Genomic DNA, 17824 nt, shown 5'->3' on the forward strand with positions numbered 1-17824 from the left:
TTTCGGATACATAGATATAAACTGAATTTATTTTCATTTGAAAAAACCAGTTTATTTTAATTGAATATAAGAAAGTGTCTATCAAATTACATGTCGTAAACAGCCATTTTTCGGTTTTGACACATGTGCGGGAATGTCTCTTTTTTCAAATACGACTTCTCAAGAAAAAATGTCCCGAGAGATTCAGAAAAAAAAATGAATAGGTTGGGAAGAAACAAAGCAGGGCTTATGAAATAGAAATTTAAAAAAAAGCGGTTGAGGTCACTTTATTTTAAGAAATGGACTAAAGAATTTCTGTGCCGGGTAGAATTTAAAAAAACCAAAAAAAAACCAACAGAAAATGCGTTTGAAAATAAAAGCATCAAATTGAATGGCAAGACTAAAGATGTTTTTGAGAAAATTAAGTACGTTTTAGTTCAAACTTAACGTTTGTCATTTGAATTAAGTATTTAAATATGGAGAAACCACCAGGTTTTTTTTTCTGGAAAGTTGGTCAGGGCTAGTGGGTGTCAGGTAAGGTCTAGTAAAAATCATTTGAAGTAGCCCCGGCAGGGCCGTAAATTACATGGAGGCGGAGGAGGCAGCTGCCTCCTCCAACTTTTGAGCCAAAAAAAATTAAAATTTAAAGTTCATTAGAATTTATGTTGTTTCCAATAACTAAGAACATGATACCTCCCTTAAAAAGCATTCCAAATCTTTCTTTTAGAATGAGTTAGTCAAGTAACATCTTAGAAGGCCCTAGAATCAAGGATTTTGCACGAAACGTGTTCAGTGTGCACAAAATGTGCTCAGCGTCTGGGGGCCTGGGCGGCCCCCCAGACCCCCGCCTAATTTCCTGCCTCCTCCAAATTGAAGGTTAATTTACGGCCCTGAGCCCGACTGGTCTAGTGCTCAAAAAAGTAAATGTCAAATCCTGCAGACTACTCCCACATGGATCTAATCCTCGTCACAGAGCTAATTTTAAAATCTCTTTTGTTGAATGTCTGATCAGTAGGCTCCTCAAGATACCATAAAATGTGACACTCTTTCAATGCGGAGTGGTTTTATTATAGTCGTAAGTATCAATTTCCTATTTTCAGAATTAAAGCTCATTTAGTACCCGGTTTCATCTTCCTTGTTTTGTTGTGGTCGTCCATAGCTATCTTCCTCGTTTTCTTCGTGCTTGAAATGCATCACACAATACTCTACATATATTTACACGGGGGAAAAGACGTAGAACGACTAACACTAGAATGCAAACAAAGCACTTGATGTACGTACAGGAAGCGGTCCTTGAGGGAATGCCTACTACATGTAATACAAAATTGAGAGTAAGGCAAAAAACGGACCCCCTGGATACAGCAAAAATGGCATTTACACGGTGACGAAAGAAGACTAGACACGGTGATCGTCTGATAAATTCATTTAAAATTGGGTGTTCATACGAAGAAAACCTTTGTACATCTTTTACCGACAATAAGTTTCGAATTTATTGCAGATTGTATCACTCAACACCGAATTTTACCAAAAACGTTTGGTAGAATGACTCATAATCGCATTCGCCCCACTGGCGTACTCTATTAGTGATTAGGTTACGTTGCAATGACCAATTCTGGCGTATACACTTAAGAATAAATGCCATTTTTGAAATTTACATGTTGATATGAACTTCATATTAGTATGCTTCATGAAGCACGTTAGCGTTTCACAAGAGGCGTGGAGCGGTGCAGTTCATACCTCACGAGTTTTCAAACATGATTTTTTAAATTTACATTTTCTTTTCGTTTCTGTCGGAATTCTCATCTGTTACAATGTATGTACTTTATTTATCAAGATTCATACGCGTATTGTTCACAATTTTTCTGCAGCCCATTAATTTGTACAGATGTTGTGGCGGTCAGACGGGTTCGATCCTTTATAATTTGTACAGATATTGTGGCGGTCAGACGGGTTCGATCCTTTACAATTTGTACAGATAGTGTGGCGGTCAGACGGAATCGATTCTTAAAGCTTTATAATTTGTACAAATAATGTGGCGGTCAGACGGGTTCGATCCTTTACAATTTGTACAGATATTGTGGCCGTCAGACGGGTTCGAATAGTTGGTGGCCAGACCTGGATTTCTCGAAGGAAACTTAAGTCTGAGATTTTGCTCAAATTTTGACTGCTTTAAAGGGACTGGTTCACGATTTTTGAAAAAAAGTTTTTCATTTTTGATGCTAAATATTAAGAATATAACTGAATGAATGTTGACAGCCAAAATTTTGACCTACTGAATGCAAGAATGAAAGCAATATTTTAGCGCTAAATCTGTGTTATGTAAACAAAGACTCGAGTCTTTTCATGTATACAAACCAGTGAAATGTTGATTTTGTAATATAAAGCACCTTAATTTTGCATAGTCACTGATTTTAACTTTTAGATGACACACTTTACCCAAAGAATGCTTGAAATGTGAAAGACATAATAAACTTAGATCGATATCCATTTCTTTTGAGAATTTCTATGGCAAGCCCTTTTACTATTTATTCGAAAAATAAGATATCTCTTTAGATTAAAGAGATATCTCTTTAAAATGAGAGATATCTCTTAATCTTAAGAGATATCTCTCTAAATAAGAGATATCTCTTTCACTTAGAGAGATATCTCTTTCACTTAGAGAGATATCTCTTTCACTTAGAGAGATATCTCTTACTTTAAGAGATATCTATTACACTTAAAGAGATATCTCTTTCACTTTAAGAGATATCTCTTTCACTTTGAGAGATATCTCTTATACTTTAAGAGATATCTCTTTCACTTAAAGAGATATCTCTTTTACTCTGAGAAATATCTCTTTTACTTTGAGAGATATCTCCTTCACTTAAAGAGATATCTCTCTAAGAATTCCTAGAGAGATATCTCTCAAAGTATAAGAGATATCTCTGTAATCGTTGAAAAAGAGATATCTCTCAAAGAGAAAGAGATATCTCTTTCCAATATTTTTATTAGTTTGAATACTTAAGTAATTCTCCCTAAAACGGAAGTCCGCCAAAACAAATCTTACAATGATGGCTGGGGTGTTGCTAAAACGCGGAACGAAAAATGGAACGGAAGACGGAACGGAAAATATAAAATATATTATGCAATAATGTTATGAGGAGGTCAACATTTTGCAAAATCAAAGAGCTTATTTTGAATAAGGAATGCAGAAATTACAGAGAGAACAGGAAGTCATCCTCAGAATCCACCATTTCATATTGATACCTCATACTAATGCATTATTATGTATTTTTACACGGTGTGTTTTGTGGATGAATGTACCAACAGGCGCTTGCTTAATATTTTGCATAGTAAGTTTTAATGAAAATATTAAGCAAGCGCCTGTTGGCACCATCTTTTTTCCCGGCTTTGTCATCCCCCCCTCCAGATTTTGACAGTATGTTGTTTCACAAATGAAGAAAAAATAAATAAGGTAACATACTGAAAAAGACTTGAATTATAATTCAACCTCTTTCAAATTCTATTACTTTATTCTGGCTGGTATGGTAAGAAAAGATTTTATGAGCCCATCCAATGAATAAAAGGTACCCCCCCCCCCCGGAAAACAACATTGTAAAAGATAAAATAATTTTTTGAACAATTTTCCCCAAACGTAGCCTTTTTAAATCGAACGTGCTTTTAATCGAACTACATATGTTTATAAGATAACTGAATTTGAATTTAGTTCTTCACCTGGTACAATATACATTCATGTATCACATCAAATTTTAAAGCGAACGAGTCCGGTGAGGAAAAGAAGAAAAAAGTTTTTCCTCATTTAGGATGAATCTATGTGAAAGTTCGTACATTTACCGATATCCTGCGGAGTAGTGTTGAAACTGAAGAGATACAACAGGAAAGAAAGATTGAAACAAAACCAATGTTAACTAGGGTGAAGTTTACGACCAGTAGTAAGAGGAATTAACAGATTTATTTCATGATATATGAAATAGCTAACACAGAATTTATGCTTGAATGGAATTAAAAGTCATCTCATTATTAATCCAAATGTTAAGCTATACAAGTATTTAGTTTAAAAATTAACTGCCAGAAATCCTCCCTATTTAGGATTGGAGTGTTGCGGTTACTAATTCTCCTGTTAGTTAAAAAATGATAAATCAAACAAAAGATGTTTAACTTGTTGACTAAATAAGATCATGAATTATTATTGTTTTATACATATCACACTCCTTGTTGTAAGTACACACATACACGGTATTATGTGTAAATATGTGTACATGTGCGTTAATGACGTTTTTGCCACCGAGGGCGGGTGTATAAACCACGTGTGTTCTTTTCATTCTCTACCCATATGTGTCACTGCTCGCTAACACCTCTGTCATTGCCGAAATTTCGAAATTCTTGTAAAATGCCTTGTAAATTCTTATACTAACGTTTAACTAAATTCGATTAATCAATTTATGATGCAAAATTTTAAGATAAAGTTGATTTATCGCTTGTAAACATTTCCCAAATTGTTGATTTTAATCAAAATGACCCCCCCTCCGATTTTTACCGTTATCTTATCTATCATTCTAATTCTTAAATTCCTTTCCGTTTCGTTTTCCGTTCCGCATTTTAGCAACACCCTGATGGCTGCAATCCCGTGGGAAGATTTTGCCTTTTACCGCATGTGAAATGTATACATTTACAGGTAACAAAAAACAAAGACAATAAATTGATGAAATATGCGAGCTAGACTAGATTTCGCCTCTCGGCAACTTGACAATGTTACCCCAACCACCTCTTTAACCTTTCCCGCCATTTGTACACTAGAAGTATTTTGCTTGGTTAAAAAATAAGGTTACATCATTTCAATGACAAAGCAACAGGGAGAAGTCATTATGATCACCGGGGAAAAAATCTAAAGAGATATCTCTTTAGATTAAAGAGATATCTGTTTTTGAAAATTTAAAGAGATATCTCTCTAACTTAAAGAGATATCTCTTTTTACATCGATAGAGAGATATCTCTTTACGCTAGAGAGATATCTCTTTCTCACTGAGAGATATCTCTCTAGCTTTGAGATATATCTCTCAAAGAGAAAGAAATATCTCCCAAGCGTAAAGAGATATCTCATTTGTGTAAAGAGATATCTCCTTAAACAAAAGAGATACCTATTTTGTTTAAAGAGATATCTCTTTTGCTTAAAGAGATATCTCCCTAGCTTAAAAAGATATATCTCTAACTTACAGAGATATCTCTTTAACCAATAAAGATATCTCTCTTATTTAAAGAGATATCTTATTTTACGAATAAATAGCAAAAGGGATTGCCATAAATTTCGCAAACAATAACACCGCAATATTTGTTTACAAAACAAATAATAAACTCTCTAACATGAGGTTTTGTGATGATGACGTATAACCTTAATTTTTATGTGAAATCTTTTAAACACATTAGACAGTAGATTTTGATCATTAAAAGTGAAAAACAAAATTTTGGGGGAAATCGTGAATCAGTCCCCTTAAAGGTAAAAGAAAACTCAAACTTAAAGTTGAGATTTTTTTCTCGAGAAACCAAGGCCAGATAGCTCAAATGGTAGAGCACCTGACTTGGGATTCAGGGAGACCGGGTTCGAATTCAGGTCTGATCCGTTGAATAGTTTCTCTTGTTAATCACATTTGGTGCTATAGACAAGCTCCTAGAATTGACAAGTGAAAATTCCTGCCAGGGGATAAAGTTACGTTTATAGGCTCTGGTATATCCAGGGGTCACTGTTTGTCCAACTCTTAATTTTGTATTCCTTACAGGAGTTATGAGATTGATCACTGTTCGTTATCTTCACCTTTTCATACACATGAAAATAATATCTCAATGCGTTCCTTATACGGTCCATTACGATAACACAGAACTCGGTTTCCTTGACAACATGTTTTTTAAATGTCAAATTAGAGAGGTCCTGGGAAATTTTCAATTTACGGTGGGATTTAGTTTTCAGAGTATCAACATGTAACAGGTTTCTCTTTCCCTTAAGTAATAACAGGAACACCTGTTTGGGTTCTCGACAAGACGTTTATTCAGGAGTTACCATGCAATGCACGAATTGTCCAATGATGAAACCCTATAACAACAATGTTTAACAATTTTAAGTAATATGCTATATAAAACATGAATACTATAATTTCACATAATTACTGATGTACAACCAATATACGATTATAGCATTACATGGGTGATCTATATCAAGGGAGATAACTCTATACCTGTATACATCACATATTAAATCTCCCAAGTCCTATAGACTTTAACTTCATCATAAAACTTTACAATAATTATCATTATAATATGTATTAACATTATTAATTATTGAATTAAATAAAAACCATATGGTGAGCATACCATTCTATGGGAATAGGCTCGAGTGAACAATATTTACAGATGACACCAAACTGGTCTGATCATTCAAGAGGAAAAATGGTCTATGTCTAATTGTCTACATATGTCAGATCTACTGAAATCAACTCTCTTCTTCAAAAACTGAATAAAGACTGACCACAAAGAACAGAACTCTTGGAGGGAAAATCTCCAAGACCAATCCAATGACATAAGACAAACTAAAACACCAATGAAATTAAAAGACACAAGGGACATTTGGCCAAAATATAATTATATACCCCAGGCCATTACACTGTGAAAGTGACCAAATTTATATGCTTGACTGCATGTTTAAATTACATTACCTTGCCTAAGCATTTTATTCAATGAACCGATTCTTCATACATATACCCATCATATTATACAATATACATGTATAATATGAGTCTGTCACAAACAAAACCTTTTTTAAATTTATTACTGTTAATTCTTGAGAGAGTTATCTCTCTTGATCAAGTTCCTCAGCACCATTGTTTATGCATGTATAAAATGATATATGTATTATGTATTTGATTGTATTGTGTTAGTATATCAGTCTTCATTGTAATAAATACTTCCATGGGTTAGATATATATTCAGTTGGCATTGTCACTAAACAAAAAATCAATCCCCTGATCAGGCTGATGTACAAAATAACCTGTCATTGCTATTGGTCGCGTATTAAAAACTCGCCAAGCATAAAGATCAGTTCCGGTTAACTGCCTGCACTAGCCAGTTCAGGGTGAATTGTTGTTTGTCGTACACGTCCGAGCTCCCTGCAGATTCAAAATATTTTTGACACACCTGAAAGAACACGGTGATTACATGTCGTGGAAAAATACCAACTAACCGCGGCTAGAAACTCCATTTTGTATTTTAAAGAACAGTCAAACTGTAGTAAAACGCAATGGAGACATACAAACTCGCTTTTCTTTTCGTCCTAGGCTGTGTCGGTCTGTTTTCTGCTGCTGAAGGTAAGACTCGTGTTTTCTTGAAGATGTAAAAATATTTTTTACTTTAAATGATAAAGTTAGAAATACTTTTTTTCCCGATGCGTAGTTTTCTGAAGAAGTGACTGTGGGTTTTAATTCGAGCAACGCTGATTTACGTGTTCTTACACATGTTTTTGCTTATACATACATGTATATAAGAAAAATATATCTATGGTTACTTCTAAGATAAGACGCACTAATCAATTGAGCAACATGTTGATAGAAAATTTATTGCCGCACTGTTAATCGATTGGCGTTTTTAGATGCGAAATATACCTGTATACAAAATTCTCCTGATCATTAGACTAAAAAATATATGTAATTTAGCAATCATTTTCATCTCCCCCTCGAAGTACTGAGAGAATAATCTTAACCGCCATAAAAAAAATGCTTCCTTACAAAGGATAGGTAATCAAACAGATAGTCCTTTATAAACAGCGTGAAAGGAAGGAAAGGCGTTCGAGAATAGGTTTCCCGTCCAATCCGCAGTAAACAATTTGACCCTGTGTGTCAGTTGCAGGAAAACCCCAGTCACTCCTCGAAACGTGAACCTATCCAAACTTGTTTACAGCCCAGAAGAGAAGAAAATCTTATTTGTAAGGCCCCAAACTACAGGCGTGATTGATAGGACGCTTTACAACTGTACAATACAGAGTCGGACATTTTGAAACTTTATGGACAAAGCAATATGCCTCATCGTCATAATGTTCTTGATTAATGATTTTTATTCAGGAATAGGGCATACACATTTGACATGTTGACAAACTATATGATGATACTGATTGTAAGAAAAATATGTAAAATGGAGACAATTGTTTGAAATATATTTGTTTTAGAAACACAGCGTAAAAGTGCAAGTCATAAAACATGAAATTTAATTTTCAGACATTTTCTTCAATTGTCCCATTGCTAAATTATGGCATTAAATTTTGTTGAAGTTGAAGCACAACCGCGCAAGATTATATACCTGTGGTGAAGGCGCTGGCGCTGGTTCCATTCTTATTTCCTTGGTCCAGACAAACCATCATTTAAACTTATCCAGTTATGCATTCAAATTTTGAAAGAACAAAACTCAGATGCGAACATCTGTAATTAATGATAAATAAACTTTGCATTGTTAATTGCACTTACGGATTGAATATTCACATTATTTGAAAATGGAATTTTAACATTTATATAAGAAATGAATAAATATTTCAAAAGTTTTACTCAATGACCCAGAACTATAGACACCACTAAGATTTTCTGAATCTTGTCTGTTACATGAGTTCAGACTATGCTATGCTAAACATCAGCAGGTTTAATAATTATTTTTTCCTGGGAATATCTATTATTCAGAAGTAACATATTTGTAGCTTTTAAGATTTAAGATGGCCATATGGGACGAAATAAGGGTGGGTGGTGGAGCCAGGCGAGGTCATGGACGTTGAGAAAATGAAAACAAGATGCATATTCGTGTTTCGCAATGAAGCATGAATTTTGACTTTATTATTGCATGATTAATGGGCTAGCCTTACTAATGTTGCGACCATTCGATCTCCCAAAACTTCAATGAGTATCAAAACTATTTGATTATATAACATATACCACAAATGCATATATTATTCTATTGATGTAGTGTTGAAAACAGTAGTTGAACATTAACAGGCTGCCATCGTTGTCAATCGATAAGAAGATGAGGCTAATACACGCCTTGCTCGGCTTCTAGATAAAACATTCCGATAATTTACACCACATTTTAATCGGCGAAAATATGTCTTTACACACAAAGTACAGCTTTAAACTTGACCAGTCGGTCATTTTAAATGAACTCTTAACCCTTTTTAGACCCGGTAGGTGATCTTTATTTTTCTCAACGAGACGGCAATATTTTTACTGTTTTCAACGTTCCAGACTTTAAACAAATATTTGCATAATAAATGTATGTATGAAGTTACAAGGTAATTGGAAAAAAAGTTACGGTAGAACAAATTTAGATTTTTTAAAAGACGCATATTACTAACTGCACAAATAAACCCTTCAATAACGGACTCGTGGTATGGTTTTCTATAATGTTTGTCAGCCCAATACTGTGGAGTTCGTTAATTTTAGTAAATGATTGATCCAATTATATGAGCTACGGGTTAGAATCTCTTGGATAGAAGAAAAAAATTGGCACCACTAAAAGGACAGTCGGGTGTGATGTCATGTTTTGATTGGTAAAGGTTAAAAATGCGATCAATCATTACATTTAATTTTATTTCGTCCAAGCCAATAAACGGTACACGAGGTGCCCAAAATAATGCCCACCATATACAGCGGGGTCACCATTGTTTCTTATTATGATAACAATCCCATACATTACGACCACGCTTTAATGAATCCGTATTGGTCGTTATTTTTGCTGACAAGTGCAATAAAACATCGGAGTTGAATATGAAACATTTTGGAAATGTTGAACGTTTTATTTTTAGGATTTCAAAACAATGCGATATATTATAGCTTAGAACAAAAAACCACGTCTGTGCACAGCAGTATATACACTTTGTTGTACAATATAATTTTTTTTTTTTTACAATACTCATAAAGCTTCAGTGTGCAGGTATGATCCATTGCTGGAAGCTGACACGAGTGTAGAATATTCTCCAATTTAGGTAAATTCATCCAGAGACATATATAACAGTATGGTCACCGGTATCTGAATTGCCCATGCCGCGCCGCGAGCGGCGCAAAGAGCATTGGTTTCCGTTGCTTAGCAACACACATCAAGTAGATTAACATTTATCGTGATCTCGCGTGAGTGAACATTATATTTATTAAATATCATGCATAAGAATTACACTCACACGATGTTGAAGTTGAGACATCTTGTGTATTTTTGACAGAACACCTTCTACGTTCCAGATTAGCTGCTCTTCTTACTCCCCTAAAGCGATTTAGAGTAATTTGTTTTATATAAGGCGCTATATATAAATTTTATCATCATTATTATCAGAAATTACAATGATTCCTCATGTTTACTAAATTTCAAATGATATTCCAAATATTACTGTATGAATTTCCACTTTGATATTTCCTCCTTGAGACAATTATATATCAAATTAACGTAATTTTTGAAAATTTCATCACGGAGTGACTAGGCAGACGACAGTCTTTCACCACTGCGCAATTCAAATTAAACACAAAATTAGTTGTGTCCCCTCCTAGACCCGTGCAATGCTATCTACGTGAACACAACACGAGGAATGCTTTATATGAATTCAGCAACTTGTTGAGAAACTGTTTTGATGTATGTATTCCTATTAGAGTAGTTAAATGCTACTCGGTATTCTGAATTAGAATAACTGTGATAAAATATATCTCAAATGGTTTTTAACATATGATATTGAAAGTAAGAAACGTGCATCAAATAAACTTTCAATACGATTTGATTTTACCTGCAAATCATACAAGTTTATTACATCCCTCAACAAGATGTTTGCCTATTAATTTTACGTTTTGGAAAGTTTTGACTTCAATTTGAGGAATATGGTTTCAATGTTGCAGAAAGTTTTCAATCTTCACATATAACCATACGGTGGAACTGAGTACTTATATATGTCGGATAATTAAACTTTTTTAGCAGACTTTGGTTTCATGTTTTAAAATCCCCTCCAAATTTGTTTTCTTCAATATTGAAAAGTTAAACCCCGTTGGCATTTGGGAAGGACGTAAATTGTAAACAACATTTACCTCATGTTACTGTCTATTGTGAAGTTATTTAGGTATTGATGTAATATTAGGTAAGTAATGGTAATATATGCTTGTGGTATTCTCTAACATGGCCTAAATGTTTTCGGTCCAACACACAACAATCGGGAAGACAAATAATGAACTCCCTCAATGGATATTAGTGCGCAGCTAACAATACAGTCAACGAACACGTGATGAGGCAGCCTGGCGTTAAAGTAGTTTAGGCGTTAAAATGCGAGCTATTTATCGGTTTGACTGGTATTTTAATTCACAAGAGACATACATGGCTTTATTGCTGTTTGAGAATCTTTTTGTGGATTGTTTTGGGTGTGCAAGTTGAATTTGTTTCTTGTTTATGACTTTACAAGACCTCCGTTTATAAGACCCACGAATTTCACTTCTTTTGTCAAATACTTGGCAGAAAAACAATCACAATCTAAGTTAAACATCTTAAGATCGAGTATCGAACCCAGAACTTCTCATTTACGAAGCGAGTGCACAAACCACGAGGCAACCGCGACTGGGTTGTAAACTTAGAAAACAGGAACGAGAGTTGGACGAGACTTTAGATATTATCCAAAAAAGTCTCGTGCAACCAGATTCTGGGCTGCCTCCGTAAATCTCCGACGAAATTTGTGGAGACAGCCGAGTGTCTGGTTGAACGAAACTATATCCAAACCTGCAGTCATACGTCAGAGTAAATGTGTACACACTGTTTCCTGTTTTGATAAGTCATTGCGTTACATTTTGCAATGCTAAATTACTCTTGCTGATATTCACTATCATAATCAACAATGTATGTACATGTTTCTGGCAAAACCATCGTACAAATCTTATATTCTTTCCTCGTATGTGAGACGCACACCTCAATTTTGAACTCATTGGTAAATTAAAATCCTCGAAATCGCAGCATGGTAATGTTGTTTTTTCACTGTATTGCTATAGCAAAAATATGAAAACAAGACATGCTCTAGAAGTTTGTAAGTACAATCAATATTCATTGTCTGTGATCTTCGACTCATTGACTTTGTCTCTTAATTTTTTGTTTGTTTACACAGTCAATAAAATGACTGATGTTTTGTTTTACTTCCACTTTTGAGATTGTTGACTTGGGTCGCAATCATAAATCTCTTCATTGTTCAGGATCCTTTTCCTCACCGTTGCGATGTTTGAAAATTTTTTGGTTGTTGATTCAAAAATTGAATAAAATGGAATTTGGAAACTACATCATCCATAGCTCCCAACATTATTCAATCTAAACAAGGTGTGGTTTATGTATGAAATGCACATTGCTCTTGAAGTGATGGTAAATTTAACACATCGATAAACATGCAGGTAACATAGAGGAATATATTTTTCTTTTCTACATATATGCTAATGCATAAAAGAAATCAATTAACTTAAGAAATTTAACATGTATCAACAGTCAAAATCGAATATGATGAAAAGGTTACGATATTCTGGATTTATCATGAAAACGATAAGAATTCTAAATCTCAATTAGAAAATGATTCCAAGTACAGTATTTTTCTATATACCTTTCCATGTACATGTATATACATGTGATGATATACACAGTGTACAGTTTATTTTTCTATATACCTGTCCATGTACATGTATATACATGTGATGATATACACAGTGTACAGTTTATTTTTCTATATACCTGTCCATGTACATGTATATACATGTGATGATATACACAGTGTACAGTTTATTTTTCTATATACCTGTCCATGTACATGTATATACATGTGATGATATACACAGAGTACAGTTTGTTTTTCTATATACCTTTCCATGTACATGTATATACATGTGATGATATGTACACAGAGTACAGTTTTATCTCCCCATGCTTCCTGCACGGGTCTTTCCGGAATGGCATTAAAACGCGGGTCCCGTGTTGTGACAAGCGTTAGCACGTTAAAAACTATATGTAGATATGTTGCAGGGGTGGTGGTTTGTAAGATAGAAATAACCAAACTCCTGGCTTAGGGGTCACAATACAATCTTTTATTGGATGATAACGATGATGGTTACAATGAGAAGCACCCATGTGTAACCGACGATGGAAATAATTAATAAGAAGCACTCATGGGTAACCGACGATGGAAATAATGAGATGGCAAGCGGGGACAAAAATCTATAAGTGTCACTAAATGTGCGCTATCTACGTTATTGGGTTCTTTCATTAAAACTCTATTGAGTCGCGTCTCAGGAACTGTAGTAAACTATATACATGTTCATGTAGTCGATCTTGTCATGGTGTCTAGTCCTATTTTTGTATACACGACTGCTTACTACGGATTCCACAAACATTACTAAAGTTGATATTTTTTCTCTTTTTATTTTTTCAGCGCTGAATCCGGATGGAACGTGTGACAGTGACAGTGATTGTCTCCTCTCTTTCTACCACTGCTGTTCCGGAACTATCTGGTGTTGTCCTTCCGGGTACATCTGTACCGGATCATCAACCTGCCTAAGTATCGGGTATGAAGTTCAGTTAACACGCCTCGGCAATTTGTAGGGGTTAAATTGCGCAATGACTTTATGTGCTAGTTGGTCTTTGTTAATACAAATGCAAATATAATGTGGTCTTTCCATATTACACATCAAAGAGAAAAAACCATAAATCGAATACCGTTAACCGACTGTCATCTTTCATTTCAGAGTTATCGTCGGTCCCATCGTCGGCCTGGTCGTCCTCATCGTTTCTATAGTGATCTGCTGCGTTTGTTACAGTAAGGCGTTTATTTTCTAGATGAAATGTTAACCAACGATTTATTATTGACCAAACAATTCACAGTTTGACTTCTGTTCGTAGACTGGGGTTACAGTGAGCGATAAGTTCTAAATGAAACACGGAATCTGATGTTTATTTTCAATTTAATTGATATTCCTAAGTTTGGTCTTTGATTTTTGATAAGATTTTGGCATCAGTCCTTGTTAAGCCAGATTTGTTTTTTTTTAATTTTGGATTACGAACATTAAACATAAAAAGGTTGTGAAGTTTCAAAAGAGGTAAAACCGAAAATTAGATATAGATTTGAAAATTTTGTTTATTACTAGTAACTGATATGAAATTTCGCTATATGCTTTGCCACTGACTTCATGAATGACACGAACTCTTATGTGTTGAAAAAAAAGTTGGACAACTTTTATCAGAGAAACACTCACATTTGGCAGCGGAAAAAGTAATTAAAGAATTGAAAATAATTATGGAGATCCTATAGAAATATACAATTTTTGTTGTGATTTAATTCTGATACTAAACTACCTTTAAATTTCATTAGGAAGAAGACAACAGAGCCAAGGCGTAGTGTACAACCCAAACGTGACCGCCCAACCTCAACCGCAGCCATACGGACAACCGCAGCCATACGGACAACCACAGGCTTACGGACAACCACAGGCTTACGGACAACCACAGGCATACGGACAACCACAAGGATATGGACAGCCACCGCCTAAAGCCTGAGTTAGGAAGTTAGGAGAGAAAGAAAGGAGATGAGAAAGAAAGGAGATGAGAAAGAGAGAGGGAGAGAAAGAGAGGGAGAGCAAGAGAAAAAAAATGATAGCTCTTTTAAAATATTATACCATGCAAATTAATTTTTTCTCACTTATCATATTTTGTTCGAAATAATTTTTTTTTATTAATTGGGAATATATCTACATCTGTTTCGCTTGTGAATTGTTGACATTTTTCCTTCATCATCGGACTGTGTGATTTATATCATATTCACTTCATAGTATCATTTGCTTCAATAGATTATTACAATTGATATAGACACAACTATAGTTTGCAGCATAATATTGTTTTACAAAACTAAGCATTTGTGGATAACAATGGATTAGAATTAGACAGCTTTTTAAAATTTGTGGGAACTATTTTTCGCCGTTTTGATTGTCAGATGCAGTCTGCTGTACGCATTGATTTTTAACAGACGTAGATTTTATGCAAACACAATGCAAATAAAAAACATTAGTTTGCTTTAATTCATTCCATTCGTTTATTTGTGATCGCAAAATTTCAGTGATAATGTGAGATTTTCGAGGTGGAACAAATTGGATAGTTAATCGTTATTTACACTATTTTTGTATGATAACCTCTTTTCTAGATAGACACATGTAACAGACACCACCACATATAGTTAGATATATAATGCATGTTTATTATGGCGAAAAATCCATTTTACATATCGTATTAAACAGTTGAAAGTTTTATCTTTGTTTATTTGGTAATGAGGTTGGGTTCCTTTTTACATTCAAAATTGAAGAACTTTTGAAGAATCATATCTTCATGACAGTCTGTATATAAGGTAATAATTCCAATGTTATTTATTACAATTGTTTTGATTGGACAAAAATAAATAACGAGTTTACACATCAATAAATCCGAAAACGCGATGTATTCATACACGCCTGAAAACAAATAACAGTACGGGGAAACTATTCAAATTTTTGCAATTGTTAATAAAATGAATGAATTGGAATTATAAGAATCAAACATTCTTTTTGAAGAATTTATCGATGTGTAAACTCCGGACATTTTACTCACAAACTTGACATAAAAGTGTTTCGCACTTTTATTCAGTTTGTGAATAAAATGTCCGGAGTTTACACATCGATAAATTCTTCAAAAAGAATGTTTAATCCTATAGTAACTGTCATTTGCCTCCGATCAATGTCCTCTATGAAAATAACGAACAATGATCAATTTCATAACTCTTATAAAAAATACAAAATTAAGAGTATAGGACAAACATGGACCCCTGGGCATACCAGATGTTTGATACGTTTGTCGGGATAATTATTTTGTACTGGAGGTAAAACGACGTTCATTTAGCAGATTTCGTGTTGCTAAATGTTGATATCAGCATGCAACATTTGATTTGTGTTGTATTGGGATGGCTGTTTAGGCTCGTGTAGATCAATAATTTGTATATTTACAGTGTAGTATAGCATGAGTTGGTACTCTGTATAGACTGTTCTGAGTATCTGTATAGACAGTTCTGAGTATCTGTATAGACAGTTCTGAGTATCTGTATGGGCAGTTCTGAATATCTGTATAGACAGTTCTGAGTATCTGTATAGACAGTTCTGAGTATCTGTATAAACAGTTCTGAGTATCTGTATAGACAGTTCTGAGTATCTGTATAAACAGTTCTGAGTATCTGTATAAACAGTTCTGAGTATCTATATAGACAGCTCTGAGTATCTGTATAGACAGTTCTGAGTATCTGTATAGACTGTTCTGAGTATCTGTATAAACAGTTCTGAGTATCTGTATAGACAGTTCTGAGTATCTGTATAGACAGTTCTGAGTATCTATATAGACAGTTCTGAGTATCTGTATAAACAGTTCTGAGTATCTGTATAGACAGTTCTGAGTATCAGTATAGACAGTTCTGAGTATCTGTATAAACAGTTCTGAGTATCTGTATAGACAGTTCTGAGTATCTGTATAGACAGTTCTGAGTATCTATATAGACAGTTCTGAGTATCTGTATAGACAGTTCTGAGTATCTATATAGACAGTTCTGAGTATCTGTATAGACTGTTCTGAGTATCTGTATAGACAGTTCTGAGTATCTATATAGACAGTTCTGAGTATCTGTATAGACTGTTCTGAGTATCTGTATAGACAGTTCTGAGTATCTGTATAGACTGTTCTGAGTATCTTGACAGTATGCTGAAGAATCTACTTGTTACCGATCTTTCCATTATCAAAACCAAATCAGTTTATGAGCACAGATCAAGGATTTTTGTTTTAAATTTGGATTTTGCTCTTGAAATATATGTGCATATATTATCAAATAATTTAGTGTGATACCAACGGAATTTAAGATTTAACATCCACCACCAACGACATTTTCATAGTTTTTTTTTATTTGAATTGATAAAATGTTGAAGATCCTTTATAATCTGAAGGAGGTATGTTACACAAGAGAAATTTGATTTGAATTAAAAATGGACGATATGTACAACAATATTTTAAAATTGAAAGCTTTAAAATTTACTTCATTTAGTCAAAATATGCAGTTTCAGTAGAAAGTAATCGGGGGGGGGGGGGGGGGGGGGGGGGGGGGATATAAGACCCCTGCTGAACTCGGAACACGCGACTTACAGTTCTGCGATCGGCACCCTTTTTTCGGCACTCTGAAAGGAATAGACAAAGTATTGCTGATATTCATTTTTTCATTCAGTGTTTTGAAAGGAAGTCGGCCAGTATGACGATGTAGTATTCCTTCTGAAGCTAGCCCATTGATTGTTATTCAATGTTGTAATTTTTCGAAATGATCAGAAGCATTGCTTTTCAATATTTTCGGTTTACTTCCTTTTCGGACAAGGTAAAATAGGTAAAGACACGAAATGTTGTTAGGGAAAAAAATGACATGTTGCCATGGTTGGTGTTGTAAATCTATACCAATTTGGTTTTGGTGTAATATATAATGAATTCAGGATAGCACATTAAGTATCAAATGACTAGTTTACATTGTGTATAAAACATTCACAGACAGGTAAATGAGAGAAAAGGGGAAAAACCAATGTAATATAAAACTACATTTGTGTATACATGTATACATAATCATGAAATATATACACGATAGCACTAAAATAAAGTTTATATACATGTATCACTTGATTTATAATGCTGCAGATATGCTGATTTAAAAGATGCGATAGAACTACTTCTGACAGACTCGGGCAACTGATTCCATAAAATTGTAGATGATACCTTAAAAGACCTCTGGTGTAAT

At 34.3% G+C, this 17824-nt stretch overlaps 1 protein-coding gene across 1 annotated transcript; it reads left to right on the forward strand.

Moving 5' to 3' along the window:
- Positions 1 to 7005: 7005 nt before the first annotated feature.
- LOC125658680 (uncharacterized) lies at positions 7006 to 15285 on the forward strand. The gene is made up of 4 exons (XM_048890016.2): positions 7006 to 7331; positions 13421 to 13553; positions 13734 to 13804; positions 14357 to 15285. The coding sequence occupies exons 1-4, from the start codon at positions 7265 to 7267 to the stop codon at positions 14539 to 14541; spliced, it is 456 nt and encodes a 151-aa protein (XP_048745973.1). The 5' UTR covers positions 7006 to 7264; the 3' UTR covers positions 14542 to 15285.
- The last annotated feature ends 2539 nt before the right edge of the window (positions 15286 to 17824 follow it).

The sequence above is a fragment of the Ostrea edulis genome, chromosome 9 (genome assembly GCF_947568905.1).
Source record: "Ostrea edulis chromosome 9, xbOstEdul1.1, whole genome shotgun sequence".
In the NCBI taxonomy this organism is placed as follows: Eukaryota; Metazoa; Mollusca; class Bivalvia; order Ostreida; family Ostreidae; genus Ostrea; species Ostrea edulis.

Excerpts from the sequence above, each read along its gene's own strand:
- LOC125658680 (XM_048890016.2), top strand. The coding sequence starts at position 7,265 with ATGGAGACATACAAACTCGCTTTTCTTTTCGTCCTAGGCTGTGTCGGT. Across the intron at positions 7,332-13,420 it reads TCTGTTTTCTGCTGCTGAAG|CGCTGAATCCGGATGGAACG; the intron begins GTAAGACTCGTG and ends TTATTTTTTCAG. Across the intron at positions 13,554-13,733 it reads TCAACCTGCCTAAGTATCGG|AGTTATCGTCGGTCCCATCG; the intron begins GTATGAAGTTCA and ends CTTTCATTTCAG.